This window comes from Pteropus medius, unplaced genomic scaffold (assembly GCF_902729225.1).
Source record: "Pteropus medius unplaced genomic scaffold, Ma_sr-lr_union100, whole genome shotgun sequence".
Taxonomy (NCBI): domain Eukaryota; kingdom Metazoa; phylum Chordata; class Mammalia; order Chiroptera; family Pteropodidae; genus Pteropus; species Pteropus medius.
Genome location: NW_024349797.1, coordinates 1464377 through 1491863, shown reverse-complemented (window position 1 = coordinate 1491863; position 27487 = coordinate 1464377). Strand labels below are relative to the sequence as shown.

The 27487-nt window shown below is 45.6% G+C and overlaps 1 protein-coding gene across 2 annotated transcripts in view; it reads left to right on the top strand.

Moving 5' to 3' along the window:
- DPF3 (double PHD fingers 3) overlaps nt 1-16149 on the top strand; it is a 242064-nt gene extending 225915 nt beyond the window's left edge. For both annotated transcript variants that reach the window (XM_039883702.1, XM_039883700.1), the window contains 3 exons: nt 2761-2873; nt 11338-11419; nt 11959-16149. In XM_039883702.1, the coding sequence (XP_039739636.1) occupies nt 2761-2873; nt 11338-11419; nt 11959-12029 (266 nt within the window). In that variant the 3' untranslated portion in view covers nt 12030-16149. The remainder of the gene's footprint in view (nt 1-2760; nt 2874-11337; nt 11420-11958) is intronic.
- The last annotated feature ends 11338 nt before the right edge of the window (nt 16150-27487 follow it).

Genomic DNA, 27487 nt, shown 5'->3' with positions numbered 1-27487 from the left:
TGCACCCTTTATACAGCTTCCCCCACTGGTAACATCTTACACAACTATAGTACAATCAAAAGCAGGCAATTGACATTAATGCAATCACAGAACTTATTCACATTTTATTGGTTTCTACATGCACACACATGTATAATTCTATGCAATCTTATCACATATGAAACCATCATCACAGTAAAGATACAGAACTGCTTCATCATTCCAAAGATCCCTGATGCTAAAGTACTTTTCTTTAAAACACATGATCTAGTTACTGCCTTGCTTAAAACCCTGTAATGATTTTAAAGCTCTGAATCTTTAAATAAAAGCTACGAGCGTAATCTGGCTCCAACTACTCTGCCGGCCGCCTCTTGCCTTTTCCAAAACCCACTTGTTACTGTTCCTTCATGGTACTGTTCTCTGCTCACTAGTCTCTGCTCACTAGTCTCTGCTCACTAGTCTCTGCTCACTAGCTTTTCCCTTCCTTTTAATTTGCCAAGCTCCTCCACTGCTCAGAGCGTCCACGTGTGCTGTTCTCCTCGGTGGGAACCCTCCCAGCTAAATCCTCCTCACCTGCCAGACATTGTCTTTCTCTGGGAATGTTTCCTTGACACCTCAGACTAGGTCGGCTTCTGTGATTTGTTTGCATTATCAATTATGATTTTCCTTCATAGTACCTATCGCACATTTGTAAGTAAATAGATATGTGTATAGTTCATTAATTTGAGTTCTCTCCGACTAGAGGGTTTGTGGTGTCTAGCTCACCACTGTATCTTTTCTATATAGTCCAATGGCTGGTCTAACAGGTGCTCAACAAATACTTGTTCACAAACAAGTTCATGAATAATTAATTATTGGTAGCTCACTAGTTGTGGCTGGGGTGTGACCTGAGACCATGGAACTGGGCAGAGTCAATTTGCTTATATAGATATCTGCTCTATGAACTCATCTTCAGCCTTCCCAAAGATGCCCTATCTGAGAATCCGAGCATCTATGGCCCATACCACTCAGAATCTCAAAGTAGTATTTTCTCTCCTATTCCATACTAGTATTCTCTCTGAGAGATTAGAGTAGGGAACAACCCTGGCCAGTGTTCTTCTTAGATCTTTGAGATGCTTTCAAGAATATCAGGTGAATGTTCATCTAGGCTTTTAATGTCAGGCTTCTTTCTCTGAGTCATTGCCAAGATGTCACTTTGAGAAGGTTACTACTCTAGAGCTATGGGAGTCTGTAAGTTGGATGGCATCTGAGAAGTCCTTGAAAAGTTTTTACATCAGCCTTCTCCTTGATGCTTCCACCTTCTCTTTGCTAAGAGTCCCTCCCAGATCCCCCGTGAATAAGTCATTTCCATCCCCACTCTCACTCAGAGATAACTCAATGTGGTTTGCATTGTTAGAGCCCCAAATTTGAAGGGTCTTTATATTGACCAAATAGTTTTTCCTCCTAATGATCATGATGCAACCAGCTCTCTGAGGAATTAGAAGGGAGGAAATGGGGGCCTCCTACTGTGATGTGGCTTTGCCAAGGGGTGGTGGTACCACTCAGGATCCTGACCATCTCTTGAAGGGCACTAGGTTAGTGAAACTCACTCTAATTGGTGTCCCCTGTCTCTAGTATCCTTCTTTAGAAGCACATAATCCCTTATGCAGAAGAGGCAAAGCAATGCACTATATGGTGGGTTTGGCAGAGTTGGGAGCTCAAGAAGGGTGAACCCCAGCAGTAGGCAAAGCTGTCAATTCTTTTGTGACAGAGTCAGTAATGGGCTTTGCCCTGGATGCTCTGGGCACATTCTTGTGTGATTCACAGCACTGGGAAACCTGGGATCATCATCCAAGTTTCCTTTCCCTGCCAAGTAGAAGGTCAAGGGTCTTCATATTCTATAGGTATAGCTGTCCTCACTGCCAGTGTCTCTCTTTTGGATGAGCTATGGCTGAGAAAAGAGTCCAGCTCTGTAGGCCAAGCCTTAGTGTTGGCCCACTGGGGCTGTGGGCTCTAAGGTCAACAGCTTAATGTCTCTCCCCGATCTTGCTATTGGCTTGGCTAACATAATACTTGAGATGAAGAAAAGAGTTAGAGCCAGCAACCAGCCCTTTTAGGATAGACCTGGCCATTGTGTGCCCTTTGCTGTGATGCTGCACTTTTTGGCCCTCCCTGCCAAGCCACTCACCCCTATGGTGCCTGGTGTTATGCAGAGTGTGGGCTCCTGCTAATCTCCTGGGTATGGTCATGGATGCTTTTGATGACAGTGCGATGCCTTACAGAGCCCCCTAAAAACCTCATATGCTCCCTCTGAACTCCTCCCCTGCTCCCTGAGGCAGTGTGAGCAATGTTGTAGATCAGAAAGCCCAATTCCAAATAAGTTTTATGTGTTGTTCCTGCCATAATTGATGCTGGACCGGGAGATAGTATGGGTGACTCTTACGGTGTTGCCTTGTGCGTGTGCTATGTAATATCTTTTCTCTTTCTCTCTGATCACCATTTTCTGACCTTGTAATTAACTATACCTCTAGGGAGACATGCTCTTAGGGCAGGAGGATTTGGATGGCACCTATCCCTGGTGAAAGGGTTAATGCTTGTCTTTCTCTTTAAACCTTGATCTGATATAACTGGGTAGTGGTATGAGTGTGGGTAGGGCACCATCAGGGCCCCTGGTCTGTTTCCCAATGTATGTTTCTCGTGCCCTCCCTCCAATCTGGGCACAAATGTGTTTTCAGTTAGTGGTCTTGAGGGATGACAAGTCAGACCCTCTGGCCCTAATGCTGCCATTTCTGCTTCCTCTAGGTCACCCGACCTGCCTGCAGTTTACCCTGAACATGACTGAGGCTGTCAAGACCTACAAGTGGCAGTGCATAGAGTGCAAATCTTGCATCCTCTGTGGGACCTCGGAGAATGATGTAAGTTTGGGGCTTCCTTTGCAAAAGGGAGAAATACAAGGAGCTGGGAGTTCTTTGAGGGGTGGAGAGGAAGCCAAGACTCTTGTCACTGGGCTCCTGGGGAAAGTGTCGGTCAAGACCTCCCCTTTCCCTCTGACTCTAGAACATCTGGGACCCTGGTAGCATAGGGACCTTTGTTACCCCCAAGAATAGAATATATAAAAAAGGCAGGATAAATACTTGATCTTTTCCTTTATATATTGCTTTTCAAAATAACAGGGTGATTCCAACACCTATTCATGATTAAAACACTTGAGAAAATAGAAACTGTGAGATACTTTCTTAACATGATAAACTTTTTATACCTTAAAACTAAAACCATTATCTTACTTAATGGGGAAACACTAGAGGCACTTCTACAAGATCAGGAACCAGATAAGGATACTCACTATCTCTACTATTTTCATTATTATTTTAGAGATATTAGCTAATGCAATTAGACAAGAGCTATCAACTAGAAGCATAAGAATGGTAGCAAAGTAGTAAAACTCTTTATTTCATAAACTATAATAGTATATCTGAAAAACCCAAGAGAATCAATGATAAAGCTAACTCAACAGAGGATGCTACATTAAAAGTAGCAGGATATAAAATTACCATACAAAAAATTAATAACCTTCATATACACAAATAATAACCAGTTAGAGGACATAACAGTAGAGAATCTCTACTTCCTATAGCAATAAAGAAGAAATACTTAGAAATAAGCTTAACAGTAAATGTGCAAAACCTATATGAATAAAATTTTAAAACACTTTTGAAAAGATATAGAAGTAGACTTGAGCAAATGTATGTTAAGACATCGTGTGATCTTGAATAGAATGACTCAGCATTATAAAGATGTTAATTCTTCTAAGTTAATTTACAAATTTAATTCAAGCCCAGTAAAAACATCAATAGCTTTTTTTTTTGTGGAATGAGACAAGGTCATACTATAGTTCAAATGGAAAAACAAACATGCAATAATAGCCAAAAAAAAGCATTGAAAAACAACAAATTATGAGAGAAGACTAGCCCTTCCGATGTTAAAACATGTTATAAAGCCTCTCTAATTAAAACAGTATACTAATAGACCAATGGAATAGAATAGGAAACCCATAAATCGAATCAACTACATATGGACATTTCATGTAGAATAAAGGTTGCATCTAAAATTACTGGATCAAAGATGAACATTTTTATGAATGGTACTGGGGACAATAGGGTAACTATTTGGGGAAAGAGAAAATTAGGTCCATATCTCACATAATATGTAAGAACAATCTCCAAATGGACTGGGGATCTGAATATAAAAACTAAAACCATATTAGTACTAGAAGAAACGTGAATAAATTCCTCTTTATTTTAAATATAAAGAAAGATTTTTTGACTCAAAATTCAGAAGCAATAAAAGAAAATATTGATAAATTTGACCACATAAAAATTTACATAGTAAAAGTCACGATAAAGTAAAAGGACAACTGACAAACTGAGAAAAAATATTTGCAGCATATACACAGATAAAGGACCAATATCCCTAATATATAAAAAGCTCTTAAAATTTGAGGGACAAGGGACCAGAAACTTGACAGAGAATGGGAAAGAGACATGAGACAATTCACAAATGATAAAAATGGTCCTTAAACATTAAAAAAGAGCTCAAATCCACTTTAATTAAAGAAGTTCAAATTAAAATAACATGGAGATTCTATTGCTTATAAAATTGAAAAGAAAAAAATTAGAAAGTATTACAATACATTCTGTTGATGAAACTGTGGGAAAACTGTCCCCTTTATCCATTGTCACTGGGACTATAAAGTGGTACAATCCTTATGGAGGGAAATTTAGCAATACCTAACACAACTACTATGCACTTAACCTATTGACTTAGCAATCTCACCTATAGGAATCTACCCTAAAGGTATACTCACAACACTATGAAAATACACATGCATAAGGTTATTCAGGGTTGCATTGTTTATACTTACTTGCAATATATTGGATATGACCAAAATGTTCCTACGCAGAAGAATGGTTGAATAATCATGGTCCAGCCATACAATGGAGTACTATGCAGCTGTTAAAAAAAAATGAGGCAGTTATTTATTAATTAATATGGAGTGATTTTAGGATATATTGTTAAGTGAAAAAAGTTAAGAAAAAGTATCTATATCTGTAGTATGCTACCATTCTTGAAAGAAAGGCATAAAAATATACATACGTCTGTTCACTTGTGGAAAAGGAATACAGGAAGGATAACCAAGAAACTAAAGAGATTGGTTCTCCACAGGAGTGAGTGGGAATGGGTTAGAAAGATTGGGGAAAATGGAGTGGGATAGTGGGGTAAGGGAGGGTGATACTTCTCGGAGAATGCCTTTTTGTATAGCTCTGAATGTTAGAACCAGGTGTTGTTTCACATACCCTATGGTAGATAAATACTGAAAATCGACCAAGATGTTGGGGGAAATGAAAATGGAATATGAACAGTAACCAATGAAATTAACTATAATATAAACAGGCAACATAATCATACTGACGTAACTTAAGTAACTTTGGAAAGTCTTATTTGTGTATTTTAAGACTAAAGACAGAAATAACTATACAAATTTTGTACTCTAGATAGTAAATTTGTTTTTCACTGGCATGTGAGTTAGTCATTCTGAAACTACTTTACATGTATACGGGTCTGAACTAATAACTATATATTGTGAATAATGAAAGTCAGTTTTCTCAATGTCAGAGAAAAAATATTCAAATAAAGGGGGAAAGCTAAACTGAACCTTGTGATGTTGGGTCGGAATAGGGTGTATCAGTATGAATTTGTGATTTTTAATATAATGCGTTATAAATATGTTTACATATATTATGTATCTATAGCTATCTCTAAGTATACATAAATATAGATAGATACCAAAATAAATATATGTGTACGTGTATAACTACATATACATTTCTTTTCCAACTCTGTCGGCTAGGAAGGCCTAGAAACAATGACAACCCAGAAGCAATGATGACTCATAGCTTCTAGATATTGGTTTCTAAATACAGTTGACCCTTGAACAATATGGGAGTTAGGGGTGCCAACCCCCCATGTAGTTGAAAATTTGTGAATAACTTTTGATTCCTCTAAAACTTAAATACTAACAGCCTACTGTTGACTGGAAGCCTTACCAATAACATAAACAGTCTATTAACACATGTTATTATAATCAAGTGAGCTAGAAAAAAGAAAATGTTATTAAGAAAAATTAAAAGGATGAGAAAATACATTTACAGTACTTAATGAAAAAAAGTCCATGTGTAAGTGGACTCATGCAGTTAAAACCTGTGTTGTGCAAGGGTCAACTGCAGCATTCTCCAATAATTGGAACCAGGGATCTTTGGAGAAATGGCTGATGCCAGGGCTGGAGCTGGGAAAATACAAGAGGATCCTGGAGCATCCTATGGTACCAGAAAGTGTGGAAGTGCTCAAAAATTGATAGGGCAAGTCTAAAAAACCCACAAACCATTTGAAGGAACTCCTAATGGCCAGATTTGGGACATTTTGAGTAACAAAGTAAATAATGATAATACTGGATTATAACCCAAAGAACAAAACAAATATCCATACTGATATTTAAATGAATGAATGAATGAATGAATGGAGTATAGGTAAACTCTTCCTTAGAGAAGAATTCCAATTGATAAATGTAGAGAGAAGAAGGAAATCTTCTTCAGGCAAATATCACAGTTACGGCTGTTGTAAGCAGAACCATCAATTAAGGCTAAAGTTAGTGGGCAAAAATATGATGAGAAACAGAATATTTGCATAATCTCAAAGTAGTTCCTCTACCAGGTTACTTATTACTATATTTCAAATGGAAAATCATAATTTACAGTGAAAAAACTGACAGACACTGCCTTAACTATATGATCAAAGTAACATTACTGGTAATAAAAGTATTAGTTTCCCCTGATACAATGCACTGAGACGGGCATAACATCTCTTTCGTAGTTGTTTTGGACAAACTCAAATTAAGTGACATTCCATAAAGTCACTGGCCTGGAGGTCCCTCTCACTCTCTGCCTCTGAGAGGAGACCATGCTCTGTCTGTGGAGTGTTACCTTTTTTCTAATAAACTTCCCTTTTGACTCTAAAAAACCAACCAACCAACCAAAAACAAAAAAAACAAAACAAACAAAAAAAACACTCAAAACTCACTGGCCTGGAGTCTTCAGAAGTGTCAGGGTTATGAAAGACAAATCAAGGAATTGTCCCAGATTCAAGGACATTAAGAAAGCATGACAACTAAAGGCAATGGTGGATCCTGGGAAAAGGGACATAAGTGGGAAAACTGATGAGATTCAAATGAGGTCTGCAGATTAGTCAATGGTATCATGCTAATGGTGATTTCCTGCTTTTCATGGTTGTGCCATGGTAATGTAAGATGTTAACAACAGAGGAAGCTGAGTAAAGTATGTACAGGAACTCTACCATTTTGGTAACTTTTCTTTAAGACTAAAATTATTTCATAATAATGAATTAAAAGATAATGGGAAGTTTTCTAGCATCTTCCAAAGGTGACATGACAAAGTTTTTTTTTAAGTATCTTTATGAACTCAAAGATTTAAACATTTTTATTTGTTTCAGTTCATTACAGTTAAAAATAGGCTCTTCTTTGGCCAGTGGGAACATAATCAGGTTAGATCCCGAGGTTTTTTTGTTTTGTTTTGTTTTTTGTTTTTTGGTTTTTGACTCAGACACACTAAGTCTTCATGATCCCAGTAGTTTGGTAGTTTCCTTGCTTTCCAATATGTAAAAATATTTATTCACTTCAAGCTCCAGATCTGAAATCAGCCATTTCTCCAAGGACTCTGATTCCTTTCAATGGGCAATGATCTTTAGAGAACATGATATGGGAGCTAGGGGTGCTAATTTTTACTGTGTTAGTTATTATTTTGAGGCATTTTCCATGGACAGAGCTAGAAAATACGTTTTGCTTGTCTTAAAGTTAAATACACCATGAATTTATACTGATACCCAGGGTTTTTACTTAACCTCATCAATCTTACATCTATATTTTCATATATATCTCTATGTCAAAATTGTTTCTTTTCAATACTAACATAATCACTCATTTAACACACACGAAGTCTCAGAATACCAATTCCACTATTACCATCAACAATATAATTTCTGAAAAGAAATGTATATTTGCATATTTGCTCTTATTTATGTCCTAAGATATATTCAACTACGGATGTACAGTGAAACTACTTGTCTTAAAGTCACTTGTAATAGTTTCTTTCTTTGTAGTTATGCCATCAATTAATGCATCATTAGATTAATTTGTATAATTTTTCCTTTGTTTTTAGGGATGATTACAATGTGAATTTTGCTTTATGGCTATGTAAAATATTTACTGGTTCCAAAATCAAATCTATAAAATAAACAATATATTCAAAGAAATCTAGCTTCTTTCACACTGTCCTCTTTCACACTATCCTCTCATTCTTTTTCTAGATGACAATTAAAAAAAAAATTACAGTTTATCTTTCCATTCTGTTTCAATGTAAGCACATGTATGCGCACACAAATCCAAAAGAAAATAAACACATTTTTTTTTTAGAAAACAGTAACAGATATACATGTTTTCTTTACCTTTCTTTTCTACTGAATATCCTAGAGAATACTCCACAGCAATATATAGACATAGTCTTCATCTCTTCCTATAGCTGCATAGTTCTTCATTAGTTTATTCAACCAGTCTTTTATTGATGGACATTTGGGTTGATTCTGGTCTTTTGCTTTATAAGTAGTGTCAATGCAGAGGTTTTTTTTTGTTGGCTTGGGAAAGCCTTAGGAGAGGAATCGAGGAGTGAGGCTGATTGGGGAATAGAGATCCTCTCATATAGTCAGGGACATATCCTGCACATCCCAGAATGGGAATCCCATTTTTCTGTAACTGCAGCCATGGGTACATCCTGGCTCTTGGATACTTGGGAGCCAGAGGCCCTTAAATTGTGTTTTTCATGGGGGTTAGCATGAGCTGGGGGTTCTTGGTGGTTTTGACAGGCAATTATCCCAAAAAGCAGATGGAAAAGAAGAAAATATGGTGCTAGACAATGATCAATCCAGGAAAAAAGCTTTTAAACCCACAGGTACATTATTTCCCTATGGGAAAGTTCAATCTAGGGGATTCTACCTTCTTGTATTTCTCGTGTCAGCACTATAGTAGGGCTTATCAGTGTCAGTGTCTTTAGAACATTAGTAATACCGTTTCTGACAAGTCTCTTCATATTTTCTGTCCTCATCCTAACTTGTTTTTCTTCACGTTATCCCTAAATCATATTGTCACATAGCTTACTTCTGCTCTGACAAGCACGGTGCAACTTTTTTGGAGTAAACCATACTGTTCTGTTTTCATCTTCTCTGACTGCTTCTTAGCCTCTTTTTTCTCTCCCTGTCCCTTGGTGTTCCCCGAGGGTCTATTCTTGGCTTTTTTCTCAGTAACTTTTTATGAGTCCTTGATTTTTCAAAAAATTCAATGACAGCTATGGATTCACTATTTCTTCAGAAAAATGTACATTTATTTCCACCGATACACAAAGTCGTGCATATAATTTCAAGGAGTTCATGAATACTCCTCTGTGAGCACAAGTTCAAGGACATCTGCTCTCACACATTCTGGGCTTCCTCTCCTATGACCTCCACTCTCATCTAATCACAAAAGACTCCCAAATCCTTCTCTCAAGCCCAGGGCATCTGCAAATGATCTGATTCCCAAATGCCTCCAGGGCATCACTTGTGGGTGATCTGTAGGTCTATAGAACTTGTCTATAGCTGAAGTCGCCCTCTCCTTCAGACGGGTCTGCTCCTCTGCCCATGTCTCAATGGGTAGCTGCATCGTTTGGCCTGCTGTCCAAGCCACAACCCACGAGATATTCTTGAGTTCTTCCCTATCACTCTCCACATCTAATCAATGACTCTTAAATGGGACCACGATACTTTTCTTTCTCCCATGCCATAGCCCTAGTTCAGACCAACATCATCTCTCACCTAGATGGCTATAGTAGTCATTTAAGCAGTCTCAGTCCTCTAGAAGCAACCTCTCTCCACCTGGATATCTATTCTTGCACATTAGCTAGTGAGATCTTTCTAAATCACAAGTTTGACCATGTCACTCCTCTATTGCTAACTCTTCAAAAGCTTCCCATTGCCCCATGATATATATAAAAAAAGGTTTTCCTGCCTCGTTGCTTGCTCACCAGGGTTTCCAACTTCTATATCTACTTTTTTTTCAGGATCTCTGTACTTGTGAGAGCCAAGGTGAGATTTGATATAAAACTTTATTTTGCAAATATCTTATATGCCACTGAAGCAGGTCCAAAGATCACTGAATAGAACAGGGCTGAAACTGGAAAATGGGGACCAGATCGCAAACACTAAGGAGATACAGATGAATAAGATAGGGTTCTGCCCCAAGGACCATATAGTCCATAAAGGAGTGAACTAAAGAAGTGTGTTCCAAATGAACTAGTCAACAGAACAATTATATGTAGATATCTACCACATACCAGGCTTTATAACATAAAGGAAAATGCAATTAAATGTCATAAGAAAAGGAAAACACTGTGAGGATGCAGGTGGGGACAGAGAACTTCCAGGGGGTTGATTAGTGAAGTCTTTATGGGAAAAAAGGGCTTGGAAACTTGAAAGGTATGTTGGGAATGGTACAGAAGAGAAGTGGTCAGGAACTGGGAGAGCTTGCAGGCAGAAGGTACTGTAGAGCAAAAGTGCATACTGTATCCTTGGAAGTGAACCACAGCTGAAGGGTCCAGTCTCACCTGGGCTGCAGCCTTCAGCTCTTGAGGAGGATTTTGGGAACTATAGAAGGGCTTTGCTTGTCTTTCTCTACATTAACTCAATAAAATCCCGAAATGGTTCTGAGGTGTCATAGACGTTACCACCAAGTATGGTTGTTGCCCTTTTCACAGAGGGAAAGAGTGAGGTTTAGAGGAATTCAAGTAAAATTTTTAAACAATTTAAAAGTACTTTCTATGTACTGGACGATCATCATGGGGAATATAGAAATGTATAAATTTAGTTTCCTGCCCTTATGGAAACTGAGTTATTGACTGTGAGAGTCCAGAAGAATAATGAATCCTTTTTAGCATAGATGTGAGGTGGTCCAGAAAGGTTTCTTGGAGGAGGTATGATTTGAGCAGAGCCCTAAAGTGGGGGTAGGATTTGTATAGGCGGTGGTGGGTGGGGGGGGCCGGAGCCACAGGTGTGGGCAAAGCACAGGGCACGTTCAGACAATATTTAAGACTCTAAATGGGCTCTGGAAAGGGGCAATCAGGGAGGCTGATCTGTGGAAGTCAGGCTGGTAGACGAGGGGGGGCCAGATGTTGGCTTTAAATAATTCAGTCTCTCTCTCCTTGCCACTACTCTGTATTCCACCAGGACCAGCTACTTTTCTGTGACGACTGTGACCGTGGCTACCACATGTACTGTTTAAATCCTCCTGTGGCTGAGCCCCCAGAAGGTAATGCCGATGAAGCTGACAATCACAACAACAGCTACTACTACCACTTACTGAGCCCTCACTATGGTGCAGGCCTCGTGCTAAGGACTTTACATGTCCTGTCTCATTTAATCATCACAGTCCTAGGAGGCAGGTATGACCACTACCATTTCACAGATGAGAAAACTGAGGCACAGTTCGACCAGCTGAAATTTCAACCTGAGGATGGAGGAGATGTTTCCTAGACATATGGCTGAGAAGGTGGGAGATGTGAGCTTCAAGGGAAACTGGCTCAGGCCCAGAGATGCTGGTGAAGAGGCACCATTAAGGAGCGAGGGTCTGTACAACAGTTCAGCTGATCGTCTCTGAGCACTTACTATTTTCTGAGCAGCACTTAATCTCTGCTGAGCTCCAAATTCCAGCATGTTTTCATGACTGGGACTTCTTCTCTGACTTGTGAAAGTCGAAAGAGAACAAGGCTTACGAGAAGTTAGAGCCCAGGGGTGGGGCTTGAGAGTTGGGAGAGGCCCTGCTAGTAAATGCCGTTTTGTTTCTTGTAGGAAGCTGGAGCTGCCATTTATGCTGGGAACTGCTCAAAGAAAAAGCCTCAGCCTTTGGCTGCCAAGCCTAGGGCCCCAGGTCACAGCAGGTGACTTGCTGCTGGAGAGGCTGAGCCAGAGCCCAGTTCAAGCCAGATAAAGCCCCTACTTCCATGTATCCAGACAGACCACCTGTAAGGAAAACCAGTAATCACAGAGGGCATGGGCACGTGGAACCAAGAGGGTGAGGTACCTTCTTACCTGCCACACACAGGTTTCAGCATTTCAGCTACCCACTCCTTGTTTCTACCAGAAGGATCTTGCACTGTTGAAGAACAACCCCAGCCCCAGCCCCGTGGAGCCTTCTTGCGTTTACCCCAGCACTGAGACCCTCTCACTGGTTTCCACTGTAAGGGAAGCCATTTTGTGACCACTTATTGGTTACCTACGTGTAGTTTGGTGTTTTCTATATATTGTATTCTAAGAAATCTCACAGCCTCCTGCCTCCAGCTTAGGCTCTGCATCCTGAAATCAACAGAGGAACAAAGGCTATGAAGAAGTTATTTATTACAAGTCTCCCTGGAAACTTCTAGACTCAGAACCTGGAGGCCATGCTGATGGCGAAAATCCTTCCTTTCTTTGTTCCTTGGTCTCTGTGAAGAGGAAGAGCTGCTTTCTGGACCCTCAGTAGATATCCAGTGGCATCCATGGCCAGGATGGCCTCTTGGTGGGGCTCGGGAGGAAAGGGGCGGCACTGAGGGGCAGGAAGAAACGTTTCGAAGCTAGTTCTGTGGCCCTGCCATAGCCAATCAGTATTCGTTATTCATCAGGAGTGGCTTTGCAAGGGACCAGGCTGTACGGTTCCTTCACCTTCAAAATCGGGGCATCCTTGAGGTGAGACAAGCCACAACCTGTGGGCAGAGAAGGATGCTAAGACTCTGCCTCCCAACTGACCTGGGTCTGGAGCTTTTCTTGGTGGGACTCAAGAACCAGGAAGGTGAATGAAGAAGACGGCCAGTCAAGAGTCTGAGTGTTGGTACAAAGGCCCGCAGCTGTGAGAAATCCTTCAGTATTGATGTAACACTACAAATTCCTTTCCCTAAGTAATTTCTTCCTTCCACAAAGCGTATGTCTGTCATTGTCCATTAAGACTTGACTGTGGAAATTTTCAGATGGGGGTGAGATGATTGTTGCCTAAACAAATAATTGGGGTGACGTGATTACTTATGATCAAGTGGCAATGATGTAGAACCTTCAGCTTGAGGTTTACTCTTGTTTCCTAAGCTCCCCAAGATGTGCTGATACTTGTTTTCAAAAAAATGTATTGAGAAGAAAGAGGTGGGGAGGCTCAGATTCTGAGAAGTCTGTGTTGGAAGTCAACCCCGCAGGCCGGGCTGTCTTTGAATTTCAGTAGCAGTGGCAACAACAGCAGCACACAATAACTGACAGATTTCTGGAAAAATCATTTGCCCAAAGGGCAGGTCTCGTGAGCGGGGACCCTCGCGCATGCTCAGCTTCCCTGAAATCAGCTCCATCTCTGTGGTCTGCCTGCCTACAACAAAGGCCGAGATTATTTTTAGCCCTTCAGTTCCTGAAGAAACCCCTGGAGACTCAGAGACTGGGGCTATTTGGGCCACTTCTGCCCTCTGCAGTGTTTGCTCTGTGACTTGGCGAGAGCCTTCCTCCTAGCTAATTGCTCTTGGCCAGTGGACGCAGGGTAGCTTGGCGTGGAGCCAAGCTGTGTTGGTCTCCCTCAGTCCTTTGCAGTGTGACCTGTGGCAAGAGATGAGGGTCACTCTCCTGCGGGGACCTGTGGCCTCAGAATGAGTTATATGCATACGTAATGATCTCATTGGAAGGGCCCTGTCCAGATGGGATTTTATCTCCCTCATCAGATAATTTCTCCTTCCTGCTATTTGGTGAATCTGTTTTGGATGCTGGAGGCCCAGGGTTTGAGAAGCTGCTGTATTGTCACATCATTCCCTTACCTGGGAGGGTCACCTCAGAGGGGCAGATTCCCCCTCCTGACTGCTCTGGCTCTCTATCTCCCCACCCTCAAACCCAAAGTGGGGTGTTTTCAAAGGCCATCGGTTTTGAAGATCACTTTGATTTAATTTCATGAAAAAAGTTACCAAAATGTTCCAAATGCCACAATGGCTTAAAAGTTAAAAAAGCAAATCTGAAACAGAAAACCATGGTTCTAGCGCTTGACAGGTCCTCTTCAGAGTATGTGCAAATCCGTTCCCCACAACACAGACGATGGGGGCCGCCCTGTTCTATCCCCAGACATGCCTGCTGCCCAAAGAAGCTGCGAGGATGGGAATTGGTCTCGCAGACAAGGAGGGTGCTGTAACCCGTCGTGGGGGCGGGCTGGCCAGGGCTCTGGGACTGACATCAGGAAGACCCACAGTTCCCTTCCTGGTTTCACTCCCTATGGGATGAGCCCTTCCCCTTCCTCTTTGGAGAGCTCAGTTTCCCCATTTGGAAAGTGAGGTTGTTCCAGGGATAGCAAAGCTGGCTTATGAGATGGCACTTTCAGGGTACTGCAAGCAGACAGAATTCTCCCTAGTCACATTTGTCACCTTCTGTATTGAAAAAAGGAAGGTGGTGGTAAACTTCAGATTGGTCTTTCTTTGAGCCCCAGAGAGCAAGCCAGGCTCATAGGGTACACATGGATGATCAGGGTTTTGGTTTTGCCTCTGGCACTGAGTAGCTGTGTGACCAGGGCAAGTCACTTAACATCTCTGAACCCGAGCTTGCCATCTATGAAACGGAGATAATAATACTTGCCTTGCCTGTTCCACAGTGATGTTGGGAGACCTAAAAAGCATAAGGTTATGTAAATAACCACCGGTAGCAGTGCTTGTCAGAGAGGGACCCCAAATGATTTCTATGCCCCCTTTCTTATATGACTGAGCTAAGGTTAGATGCCTTCTTAGAATCTCCATTTGGACCAAAGGGAGTTTATGTTTTAAGGGCTAGGCTGCCTGTGGTCAGGACTACTAGGCCAAAGCTGTGACAAAGAACCATGACTGTGCATGGGTGTGTGGTGGGAGGTGAGGGATTTACCCTGGGGTTGGGGACTTCAGAATGAAAATACTCGAGATGCTTCTTTTTACAAGATCAATGCAGCCTAAAATGGAGAGTTAACTTCTAGAGAGGGCTGTAATTCAGTTCAGTGTAACATTCGCTTACAAACTTTGGTTGAACGCTTAGCTTTACGACTTTCTAGCTGGTTGACATGGGGGAAATGACTTAACCTTTCTGAGCCTTATTTTTTGCATCTGTAAGGAGGAATGATATGGCCAATCCAGCAGGGTTGTTGCAGGGATTAGAGGTAATGCTGGTAGAGATAGGTCCTGGCATGGGGCCTGGCATGAAGGCCTCCACATCATGGTAGCTCTTATTGTGTACAAAGATCAAGTGGAGATTATAATGGTATTGACTCCCAGTTCAGATCTTTGAAACAGCCATGGTGCCTTTGCTTCAACCCAATGTGGCTCCATCTGACCAGAGAGAAGGTGAAGCTGTAGGATCCAAGCCGGAAGTTGAAACCCTCTGTTTCCTGTAGGTTTTTTTCGGAAGTTGAAACCCTCTGTTTCCTGTAGGTTTTTTTGAAACGCTGCCTTTCAGACCTGCAGCGAATGCAGTGCAGGCAACTTTGGGAGGAGCTAGAGACAAGGCTCCTGATAGGAGATTTACATTTTAACTTTCCTTCTCAATATCCCACTGACTCATTGCACCTAAGCCTGGAACCAGCAGGTCCCAAGGCTCCTCTGAGCCTGTCATCGCCCCAGGGCCAGGCAGGCAGCTCCCGCAGTCAGCCCAGGCAGACTGTGGAGAGCAGCTTCTTCCTCAGGCTCAGCTCAGACTCACTGAACCATGCTAGCAAGTGGGTGGGTAGGAGGGAGGCCAGATTCCTTCAGAGCTGGGGAAGATAACAGGTTTTAAGGTTGGGGGAGGGTTAGGGTTTCACAGTGATGGTTCATGATACCCTGGAGAGTTCCACTCATGGTGCATTTTAGTCTTTGTGCTTTGAACACAGCACAATTCCTTTTGGGCCTCCCCTTGAAAAGTTCAGATACTTTAAGGAAGAAAAATGAGATGATTATTATTACTTTTTCTAGGGGAGCAAGTTTAGGGAACAAACTTGTACTCTTCTGTATTGTTGAAGAATAATTACTGGCAACCTCTGGCTTAGGGGCTCAGAGAAGAGGGGTCCCTAGTTTTCTCTTTGAGTTCCTGTGGTGGGGTGGTGGGGGGTAGGGGGAATGGGGAGCCATGATTACCTTCCTTCCCTGGCCCACGGGCCAGGCCAGTTCTCAGTCTGTTATGCACGTGCTGTCGTTAGGCAAGCAGCCTCCTCTCTCTCTCTCTCTCTCACTCCCTGACCCTCCCAGGCTCTCCCCTGTTGCCCACTGCAGGCCTCTCCTTGGAGTGTCCCTGTGTCACAACCCAAGGGAAACAAACGACGGTTCTTTGGGCCAGAGTCAGGCTCACACTCCTAATGAAGATGACCTAATGTGCCGTGTCTGGCTTCTTTCCGGAGCTGTGCTGTGGTGTCTCTTGTAGTAGGTTTGCAAACCCAGAGGGAGAGGGAAGAAAGGAGGCTCTGAGCCTGGAGGGGGGGAGGGTCAAAGGTCATTCCACTCAGGCCAGGCAAAATGAAGAGAAGGGAGGGGATGCGCTTGAGGAGGGGGCCAGAAACCCGATTTCCAATTAGAAAGAAGTCCTGGAGGTAAATGACTCAAGGGCATGAGTGGGAAGGAAGAGTTACTTCATCTATTTTTTTCTTCCTGTGATCCTGTGATCCTAGACAATATAGTTGTTTTTTTATAAAAAAAAAAAAAAAAAAAAAAAAGCCAAGCTCTTGCTCAGTTCTTGACACCAAGCCAGAACCTCCTTTCTTGAGGTTCCCTGGCCTCTGCCTCCCTGTTGGCTGGGGAGCTTCTGAGGGAAAATTGAGCAAGAGCAGTGCCTCTCACTGGCTGGAGATGGGAGATACAGAGTCTGGCCGCTGAATCTCAGTGGATTGTCCCCGCTCCCATGGGAAATGTGTCCTTCTGACTTTCTGAGATAAGCTGCTGAAGTCCCTCCTGGTCTGGCTTGGGGGAAGGGTTTGGAGGAGAAAGAGATGGCAGCAAAGGGTGAGCTAGATCATGGCCAGCAGCCTTGAGGAGTAGAGAGGTCCTAAGCACTGCTACCAGAGGGCGCAGGACCAGGAGGCTCTTCAGTCCCTAAGCCCAGGGCACCAGCAGCTGGGAAGTGTTGAGGGAGATGGGAACCTGGCTGGCCCTGCCTCCCCTGGCAAAGCGAATGGGGTTCCTCCTCCTTGCCCGTGTGTTTCCCTGTTTAGAATCTTACTCCCAACCCAAAGGATGCGTTTGATTTTCAGATCAGCCCAATTTCATCTGGACACCAGATGAGGAATGGGGAAGATGATGGAAAGCAACAGAAACTTTAATTACCTCAGGCCTATAAGTCTCCCACCCAGGCCCTGGGCCCTGCACTTTCCTTGGATCCAATGGATCAGTGGTCAGAGAAAGGCTCTGCAGTTGTCTGTGGGTTGGTCCTCCTTCCCCCATTCTCGAATATTCCCAGGGCTCCGGATGTGTTTATGATTCTCTGTCAGGGGCCACAGCCACCAGCCCTGGTGTAGAAGCTGCAGCAGAGATGGGTTAGTTCAGGGCCTTTGGGGTAGATGGAGGAGGATCTTTGATGCTGGGAAGCTGGATCCCTTTCTAAGAAGGCTAGAGACCTCTGAGGTCATTGTCCTGAGAGGGAGGCAAGAGGAAGGAGGGCAGAGGACGAAGTCTGTGCTGACTGCTTAGGTGTCCTGACTGGGAGGATGAACAGAGCCCCCTGACAGAGTGGGAACTTTGAGCGTCTCGGCAGCTGCCCTCAGGAAGGCTCGGCTGGGCTGCGAGGCACCCTCTCCATGCTTCCGGCCCAGGCTGCTGGGAAGAAGGACCTCCAGGAAATGGGTAGGTTGGCCGCAGGGGGTTGGGGGCGAGGGGCTTGCCTGGTCCTCGTCCAGTTGGTTTCCCAGAAGGAACAGGGAGCTCCCTGTGTGAGGGGAAAAATTAGGAAGTAGCTGTGTTCCCAGGGAAGGCTCATTCTGGGCTGAGTAAGCTCTGGCTGTGTAACCTTAGATGGCTGAGGCCTGAGATAACGCCTCGGGGTTCCACGAGGCTATGAGGGGTCTGAGAGGTGTCAGAGGGCACAAGGATGCCCCCTTGGTCCCAGTTTGTTCTCATTGCCCTCCCTTCCTTCACTCTCATGCCTTGAATGAGGACCATTCCAGGGTTCCCCCTTCTTTGGCCCTACCAGGAGAAGGAAGTATTTGTGCTGATGGTGACATTTCCCAGGGCAGGCTGGAGGAAGGCAGGAACCAGGACTGGCAGGCAGCCAGAACCCTCTTTGACAGAGATATAATTACTAAGGATGACCTCTAGCCCAGGCAGTGAGCAAAGTGGCTGTTCAGGACAGCACCAACCCAGTCTGGCAAATAAACGCCACTGTGATGGCCAGGGAGGGTGGGTAAGTGGTCCCTGTAGGGAATGGGGGAGGACAAGGGCCCCTGGGACCTACGTTCTCCCTCAGTAGCCTCTCCAAGTTGTATTTACACGCGCTGCATTCCGTGTAACTATAACAGCATTTGCTTGCCTCTCCACATCTTTTATTTCTATCAGTGTAATTAATATTGATGATGAAAACAGGGATGCACATGTCACCACAATACACACACACACACACACACACACACACACACACACACTGCTTAATGAACTACAGTGGACCTTATGTGTTGCTCCAGGATGAGAGGAAGAATCTCTCCATAACCAGGAGCTGCCAGACTAGATTCATTTTTCTCTGATGTCCTCCCGGGCCTGCTCCCCAAGATTTCAGCCCCTGTACAACCCCAGGGAGTTGTGTAGAGAGCCTTGTGTTTGCAAAGCTGTTGATTGCAAGGACTCTTTCACCTTGCCCCTTCGTTTCTGCTCCTTTGGGGAAGACGTTTGGTAATAGTTGGGGATTTGGGGGGGAAAAAAAGCTCTCGATTCTGATTTCTATCAAAGGGATGCAAAGATTTTATGGGTAGAGTTGGGGTTGTGGTTTGTGTTGACTTTGCCTGTCCATGTTTACTCCCCATCCAAGACCTTGATTCTCCTTTTCCTTATCCTGCCTTTGTCTTTCCTGCACCTTTCCCTCCCCTCCTGCCCTGGGTGGAGTGGTGCTAGGAAGAAACAGTTGCACGAAAGAGAAGGCAAATGTACCCCCTGCACATTTTCACTATGTAGTTGAAGAGGCTTAAATTAGATACTAGGAAAAAAAAAACACTGCTGGATAGTATTTGAGTGAGAGCATGAACATATAGATCTCAGAGCAGAGGAGGTGGGGAACAGGTGGCTGGACAGAGGTGGGTAGGGAGGCAGAGTCCTGTCTTACTGATGTGATGCCTCTGGTCCACGTGGCATTTGGGAAAGGAGAGAAGTCACACTTTGGCTATAAGTGGTCAGTTGTTTAGGGAAAGGGAGGGCTGTCCATCCTAGTTGCCTACCACTTATCTGCCAGGTTTGCTCACTCTGGACATTTTCCTCTGGAGGAAAATGAGCACATTTCTTCCCTGCCGTGAGGTATTGCTGGACAGGCTGACACTAGCTCAAACACTTGGCAGAGCACAGACCACGTGCAGGGCAATGCTCTGGATCCCATAGGGGCTGGAGAAATAAACCACATTTTGGTGCAACCCTCAAATTGCTTTCCAGTCCTAAAATTACACTCTCTCAAAGCACCCTGATCATATGTCAGGTAGCATGCCATCAGGGAAGCTGTGAGTGTATCAATGTCTCTCTGTTTAGGATGCATGTTTGTCAATAGCGGATGAGCAGGCTAAAGCATCTGGTTATTTCCAGCCTCTGGGAATTGGGGAGAAACACACAATTGACCTTAGCCTAGTTGCATTTGTTTTCCCAAGCACTGGCTGCTCTCGGAAGATGGACATCTTTAATATGAATTTCAGTGAGATGATGAAGGTCCTTGAGTTGGAGTGTGTCACCAGCCAAAGGGAATCTGAGCCTGTGCCTCTACTCTAAGTGCTGCTTTTGGACTCCTGGGGCAGTGGGCAGACAGGTGCAACTGGCAGGGCCTGATTAGAGGTGGAAAGTGATCTACCCAGTGGCTTGTCCAGTCCCTGCTGGAGAAAGCAGACTGGGAGTGGTGGAATGGGGGCTCTCACTCAATGCAAGGATAGGGTGGACTCCCAGCCGGGCTGTGTTAGCTGTGCAGGATGCGTCTGGCACATCAGGGTGTGTGTGGGGAGGAAACCCAACATAAGAGGTGGTTCCAGTAAACCTGTGCCCACCTTTGGCCAGGTGCTCGTCAGATTCTAGTTTCATGCTTCACTAGACTCCCCATTGTCTGTATTGACAGCATCGAGAATAAACCATTTGTTCCATCTCCCTTTTTCTCTCTGCACATGTCACAGCCAGATTTTCAGCTTCTTTCTAGCTATTCCCTTAAGAAGCTGCACCAAGCTCTCTTTCAGGCTCAATGCCTGGGCTTGGGGGTAGGTATGTATCTGCCTATGTGCAGCTGTCAGCTCAGAGTTGGCTAAAGCAGCCTTTGGCCTCTCTGTGGGAGAGGCTCTGAGGAGGGCGCTTTGGGGTCCCTGGACAGCGCATGGCTCCCAGTGGGTAGAATTTTGATTTTGGTGGAAAGAGTCAGAGACGTGAAGCTTTCGTGATGCTTGGCTGTGAATCTGATTTTAAAGTGCTAGAGTATCCAAAATGCATTCTGGAGTTTAACTCACCCTTCCATTTGAAAACCCACTGGCAGGGTTCTTTTGAACCAAGCCTCCTTTGAGAGACCTGGCTTCGCTCAGTCTCCTGTGCTGGCAGGAGGAGAGGGGGGAAGGCCATCTGACTTGAATTCCATTCAGGCCAGACTGTCATCACCACCTTCAGGCGGCCAGCCTGAGATCACAGGACCCCCAGGCTCTGCAAGGGACTCTGCTGGCCCTGTGCCTGATCTCTGAGAGGGTGTCCCCTCCCACCTCCACTCAAGTACACTCAAAGGCTGAGAATGCAGTCGGCTCGAACTTTTTCCCAACTGGATTCTGACCCACTGGACCAATTAAGAAAGGGAGACCTAGACGAGAGACTGGCCTATGCACGTCACACGGTCCATCAGAGCAAGAGCCAGAGCTAGTCCTCAACCAGGTCTGTTCTCTCTTCCACATATGTTTAGACTGAGGAAAATTTTAAAGCCCAGTTGTGATAACATTCCCCTTTGAGAGCCAAGAAATGCAGCATCTCTGCCAGGAAGCCCAAAGAAATGGATTTTCTTCTTTGAGCTGCCTAAAGCCCCACTGTGTTTCTCCTCAGGGAGAAGCCAGTTCCGGTGGCTTTGGTGAGGGCTGCCACCACATATGAATCCTCGGGTTCCTCTGGGTGGACTTTAGGCCCTGGGGTAGAAAGGATGAGGAGGTCCTTAGAAGGAGATGCCCACCCAGTGCCATGTGGGGAAGCTCATGCCTGTGCAGGCTCTGTGAAGGGCAGGGGAGGAGCCCTTCGGTTGAGTCAGAGTGAGAGGAGTCTGGGAAGGCGTTAGTTTATTCTTCACTGTCCTGTCCCAGCTGGCAAATAGACCCTGAGCAACTGCCCCCAGATTGCTTTGGGCTGCAGCTGAAATGGCAACCGCTAGGGAACGTTCCAATGACCTCTGGTTGCCGTGTCTCCATTTATATCTCTAGGCCTATAGATATGATGCAAACTTGGGGTTGCTTCTTCCAGGTATGGACACAAGAGAGGGAATCCAGTTCACCTGTACACCCCCATCATTCCAAACTTCTTTCTTGTCTCTTTTACCTCATGCCCCAACTCTTTCTGAAACTCTTAGTTATAAAAGAATGGCCAAGAGAGTTGACCTCCAGCGATGGAAATGCCTGATAAAGAGGGTCTTCCTTTTATGCTCTCTTGAACTTCCTCCTTATTGGACCCTTGAGATCCATCACCACATTGCCTCCCACTGACTGGACAACTTAAGAGTTTTTGCCCTGAGCTGCTCCTGTACTTCGAACAGTGTCCAGGACTGAGCAGACACAGATTTCACGAGGTTAGAGAGAAGGGTGCCAATTTGGGAAGCTGTGCATAACGGTCTGAAGAAGATATCTCCACTGGCTTCTCTAAAAAGCAACCACAGCAACAGACAGGCAAAGAAAAATCCCCCACCCCCCACCCCACTAACTCTTTCATGTGTGACACGATTGTGGTCTCAGTCCGTAGGTGTGTGTGCCGCTCTGCTCCTGTCTTCCGGGGATGCTCCTTTCTCCTGTGTATCAAGTTCCCACTCTTTTGTGGCTCCCGATGTGAAAAGTGCTGTGGTGTTTCTGCCCCATCTAAGGGATATGTTGAAATCTCTCAGTGTTTCAGTCTTGGAGATGAGGCCGTGTCACATCTCCCACCGTCCTTAGAGGATGCAGGTTCTGTAACTTCCCAGGGAGCTGGCGTACTGTGAAAATCTCCAGGAGGATCTCCAGGTTGGAAATAGCCCACATCTGGATTTGGACTCACTGACAAGGACTTGCTCAGAGGCAGTCAGTTGCTTCGTTCAGAGGGCTGGCTGGAAGGGCAGCCCATGAACCAGGACCCCTCCCTCGCTCTCTGCCTTTGCTCCTGTCCTGACTGCGTTCTAGGAGGGGGGCCTGAAGAGGTCAAGACCTATAGTCAGCTCGAGGCGGGCATCAAGCAGGCTTCATCTTTGGAGCCCTGAACATGCCAGCCCCTCTGTGGAGCCTTTGCGTGCTCATGAAGACTGAGTCACAGGCCCATCTCTTTGCTGTGGTTAGTATCTTGTTCTGTGGTTGGTTAACAGTGTTAATGACCTACGTACGTAGTGAATCTTTTTTGTCTGCAATTTAGAGAATGTGTAAACAAATAAAAGGCTTTAAAACTCTTGGGACCTTTTGGTTACCACCCCACCACCCCCATCCTTAAAAAATCGTTTCAAATGTATAGATCTTGTGGAAGCAGAGCCTTTTCATGTTGGGGTGTACAGTGAGCCTACATGTATAAATGTGTGTGTGTGTGTGTGTGTGTGTGTGTGTGTGAGCACATGTATGCATGTGTGGCAGGCTCCAGAGAGATGCTGCTGCTTACATATTTGCAAGGAGACTCCAGGGGCAACACATTCCAGGTCTCAGTTGTTCCTGGTGATGGCATTCTGAGCCTGTCACACACAAGCTCTTGGGAAGCCACAGCCACAGCAGCTTTGTGAGTACCGCAGGCAGCTCAGCCAAGAGCTTCATCTGAGGAGACTCCTCTGAGAAGATGGCGGGGCATTCTGAAGAGAACCCCCTGGAACTTCCAGGCGAGGAAAGGTTGATGACTCAGAGATGACTCACAGCTGAGGTAGGGGAATGTGGTGGGGGAGAGAGAGACTTCAGGCTCGGGACCCATCCAGAAGCCACCTGAGTCATTGCTCCTTCCCTCTCGGTCAGAAACCACCTTTCATAAAGGAAGTGAGACAGCGTCCTGGATGAGGAGCGGGAGGCTTCGCAGAAGACACACCTGCCCCAGGAGTCCCCAAGCCTGCTTAGCAACAGCCTTAAAGGAACAGTGTCTGGGTGCGGGACTCCTGGGCCACTTAGGAATTCGTTTCTGAAGGCTGTAAGCTAGGAGTCATTCTTCCAAAAACAAATTTCAGATAAACAAGTAAGAAAAGCTTCTCCTGTGTGCTAGGCACTGGGACTGCAGCAGAGAAGACAAAGACCCCTCCCTTGTGGTAATAGCACAGCGCATGGCGGTTGGGACCAAGGGGCACTCTGGGGGCGCTGGAACCAGAGCAGGGGCTTCTGGTCTCAGCCAGTCGGTGTGCTTTCAGCTACAATCTATTTGACACAGGTGGACATGGCAGTGGGGGGATATCAGGCCACTTTGGGTCCCTCGGCTGAGTAGACGCTCCATTGCTCGTCAATAGTCATTGTGTGCCTTCAGCCTTTCCTTTCTGAAGCATAATATGGGGTGGTTATTTCTAGTAGAGGAGCCATTGATTGTTGCTGCAGACACGGGCCATTGAGCAGGTTGTTGAGCCATTTCTACAGAGGGAGTGACATCCCGACCCAGGGGCCAGGACAGAAAAGCCCACGTGGTCTGAAATGGGAGCTGGGCTGGCGATGCTGAGCTGCCGATCCAGCAATGGCGGGGACTCAGTCTCGTGACAAAGTGATTGCACAAACACCCACGCGTCGCCCTTGCATCTGCACCAAGGGCTGTGATGTTTCCTCTCTGACCCCAGAGAACCCAGCTTTGCATCCTAGTCTCACTCCACCAGTTGCTGAGACGACCTTAGAGGAGGCGAGAGAAGCGCATGATGGCTGGGCCTGGAAAGATGATCTAACACAGACCGGAAACTGACGAAGCCCTGGAGAGCCGAAGCGATGGGGGAGGGGCGGCACTGGAGGGACCTGAATTACGTTGAAGAAAACTCAGAGCAGAATAGATTTCATTTGTTCTTTCCTTGGGGAGAGGAAAAAGCATGAAATAGGGGTAGGGTGGGTTGGGGGTATCTAAGAAGAAGTGACAAATGGGATAACACTCAGTGTTTGAAAGAGTCTGGCGTTATGGCAGAGATGTAATGGGCTTTCCCCTTCTTGGGGGAGCAGAAAGGATCCTGGGAGAGCAGTCAGAAGGTCTGGGTCTTGTATTACCCAGGTGGGGGTTTTCTGACTTTGTAGGTGCAGGCACGAGTTTCTATAAAGCCAACCCTAGCCTCGGGCAGGTTTGGGTAAGGAGCCAACCGGATCAGGTGGATATGCATGCAAGTACCCAGGCCTGTCCTTCTGCACCTGAAGCTCACCTGTGTCAGAGGCCTTCGGGGCTTCGGACAAGTCTGTCTCCACACAGCCCTTTGGAATGTCATGGTGTAATGCTAGATACAACGAAGCCAGATGATTCTGTTCTACAGCATTGGTTTTCCAAGTAGACTCCGCAAAGGCCTAGGCTGATGGGAGGAACTTTGGGGGTGCCCAGAGACCTCGGGGGATGAGAGTAGAAGGAAGGTTCCTGAGCCCTTATCTTTAACTCAAACCATTGACCATCATAGCTCTGATTTTATTTCTCATATAGTGCTGATTTTGCTGCTTAAAAAAAAGAACACAACAATTCGATACCATTTTGCGGACTACATGATAGGAGGGGCTCAAGGCGTATCCCCTGAGGCTGTGGAGAGCAGTGTGGTGATGGGAAGCCACCGTGGGCCCGTAACCCTCTGCCAGGTACAAATGGACATAATCTCCGCTCCCAGCTTTCTCCAAGCAGGGCCTGACCTCCACTCAGGCTTCTCCCTTGGGTTTCTCTTAAGCAGAACTGAGGATCATCTGTGTCATGACCTGGAGGTTTCACTCCCTCCTCTCTTGGGGGTCCCCGCAGCCTGCAGTGCTTACTATCCTCCCTCTCCCACCCTGCCCTCTCCTCCCTCACACCCTGGCCTACTGTGGCGCTCAGCTGTCACCTCCTCCGTCATAAACCTCAGCCCATCACTGCTTTAGCAGGGCTAGAACAACAGTGCGTTCCCCAAGCTGGTGGGTTGAGAATGTTCGGGCTAAACTTTAGGTAATTAGCATTGTTAATGCTCGGTCTGTGATATTACAGCTGTGAGCCTCATTAAAGCAGTCCTCCAGGGGGAAGTGAGCCGAGATTCAGGTGTCAGCTCTGCTCCTCACACAGGCACCCGCCTGCCATCTCCAAGCCTCTGTTGAGAAGCCTGGTTCATTTCCATCCCTCTTCCTGCTCCTGCTCCCTGTCTGCTGGCATCTGGGTCCAGCCTGCCTTTCTGAGTTGGGACTCGCTCCTTCCTGCCCACTCTCCAGCACCGAAAGCTCTGATGTCTGCCGTCCCTCCCTTCCGCCCAGAGAGAAAAGTGCCTACAGGAAGGAGGGGAGTGGCTGCTGCCCGTCCTCATGGCTCCCACTCAGCTTTGAAAGAAAGGGTTCTCACCTGTAGAAGACACCTGAGCTTGCCTTCCAGGTACTGGGGCTTCCTTGTCCAGGGCTGTTAATTTCTTCACTTCCCACCCTCGCAGAGAAAACCCAAGGCCTGGTGTCCCCCATCCACTCCTCCACCTCCTGGCTGGATTTCCCAGGCTCGACTGGCATCTGCTGCCGTGGCCCCTCCTCAGAATGAAACCTGAGTCCCTCTGGTTTTAATTTCTGGGATTCCCGATTCCTGGGAGGAGAGGCAGGGGACAGACTATTTGCCAAACAGAGAAATATGAACCGCTCTTCAATCCCCTTGAAACCTTGAGGAAAATAATGCCAGTCCCTCTAGGGACTAAACACAGGCTCAACCCCAAACAGAGGAAAATACAATTCCAGAAGGCCTCCCAGGAGGCTGGGGGCTGAGGACCCCCGGCTGTCACCCCTGTTTGCTCTCCTCTCACCTGTGGATCCTCTGTCCACAGAAGTGCTCAAAGGAGTCATCAGAGCCATTTTTGATGAATGTACCTTGACCACCTAGAATGGTCTGCAGACTTGGAGGATATATGGAGCTCGGTACCAGCATTAGAACTTCCCAAGGGAAACGACAGGCCAACCGAGAGCACTAGCATGGACACGAGTGTCTTTAATTCAGGACAGATGACACTGTACGAGCCCAAATGCATGCAGGCGGGGAGAACATAGTCAGAAAGGCTGAGTGCATTGGAGCGGAGCCCTGAGGGATGTGCCAAACTCTGAGAACAGTGATTTGGGTTTTGGGGTTGGGCTTTGGATGCAGAGAGGGCAAGGTGAGCAGAAGCCCCCTTCTTATTCTAGGTATACTGGGCTGGCCTGGGACTTGTGTCTTGGGCATTGGGACCTGGGCTGCATCCCAGATATAGGGCAAGCACTTCCACAGAGCCCTAGTTGCCATCTTGACTTCACTGAGGGCCTTCTGAAGCCGAGAGTTGGTGGCAGAGACTCTCAGAGTTGAACCTGTGAGAGATGAGCCCGAGGTTTTCCAGCAACTCTCTTGCCATTGCATTGGATGCGTGAGATGGGGGATACTTGTAACCTTTACTCCCTTTCCTGACCCTCTACGTAGCCTCCAGCAAGATAGCTCCTTAAACTAGTCTCAACTCTAAACCTTAGTCTGAATCCTTTTTAAGTGATTTCTTACAATCCTCATTTTCTACAATTCAGAGCTTCTCCAACTTTCCACTCTGTCTTTTGTCAATGTGTCTGACTTGTGTTCTGTCTAGAATGCCACTGTCCTCCATGTTCCCACACTCTTTCGCCCAGATTCTCTCCACCTAGAAATGCTTTTAAGGCTTAACTTAGCTCTCACTTTTCATGGAGACTTTTCTGACGTGCCCAGGAGTGGTTGCCCAGGGAGCATTCCTCCCACAGAGCCCCCACCATATTTTGTATACACCTCTCTTACAGCACCTGACACTCCCTGCCCATTTGTCAACTTCTTCACTGGCTTTCCCAATTAGACTGAGCTCTTTGAGGGCACAGACTATGTATTGTTCACTGTTGAATTCCAACTGCTTCAGTCCATAATCATTGAAT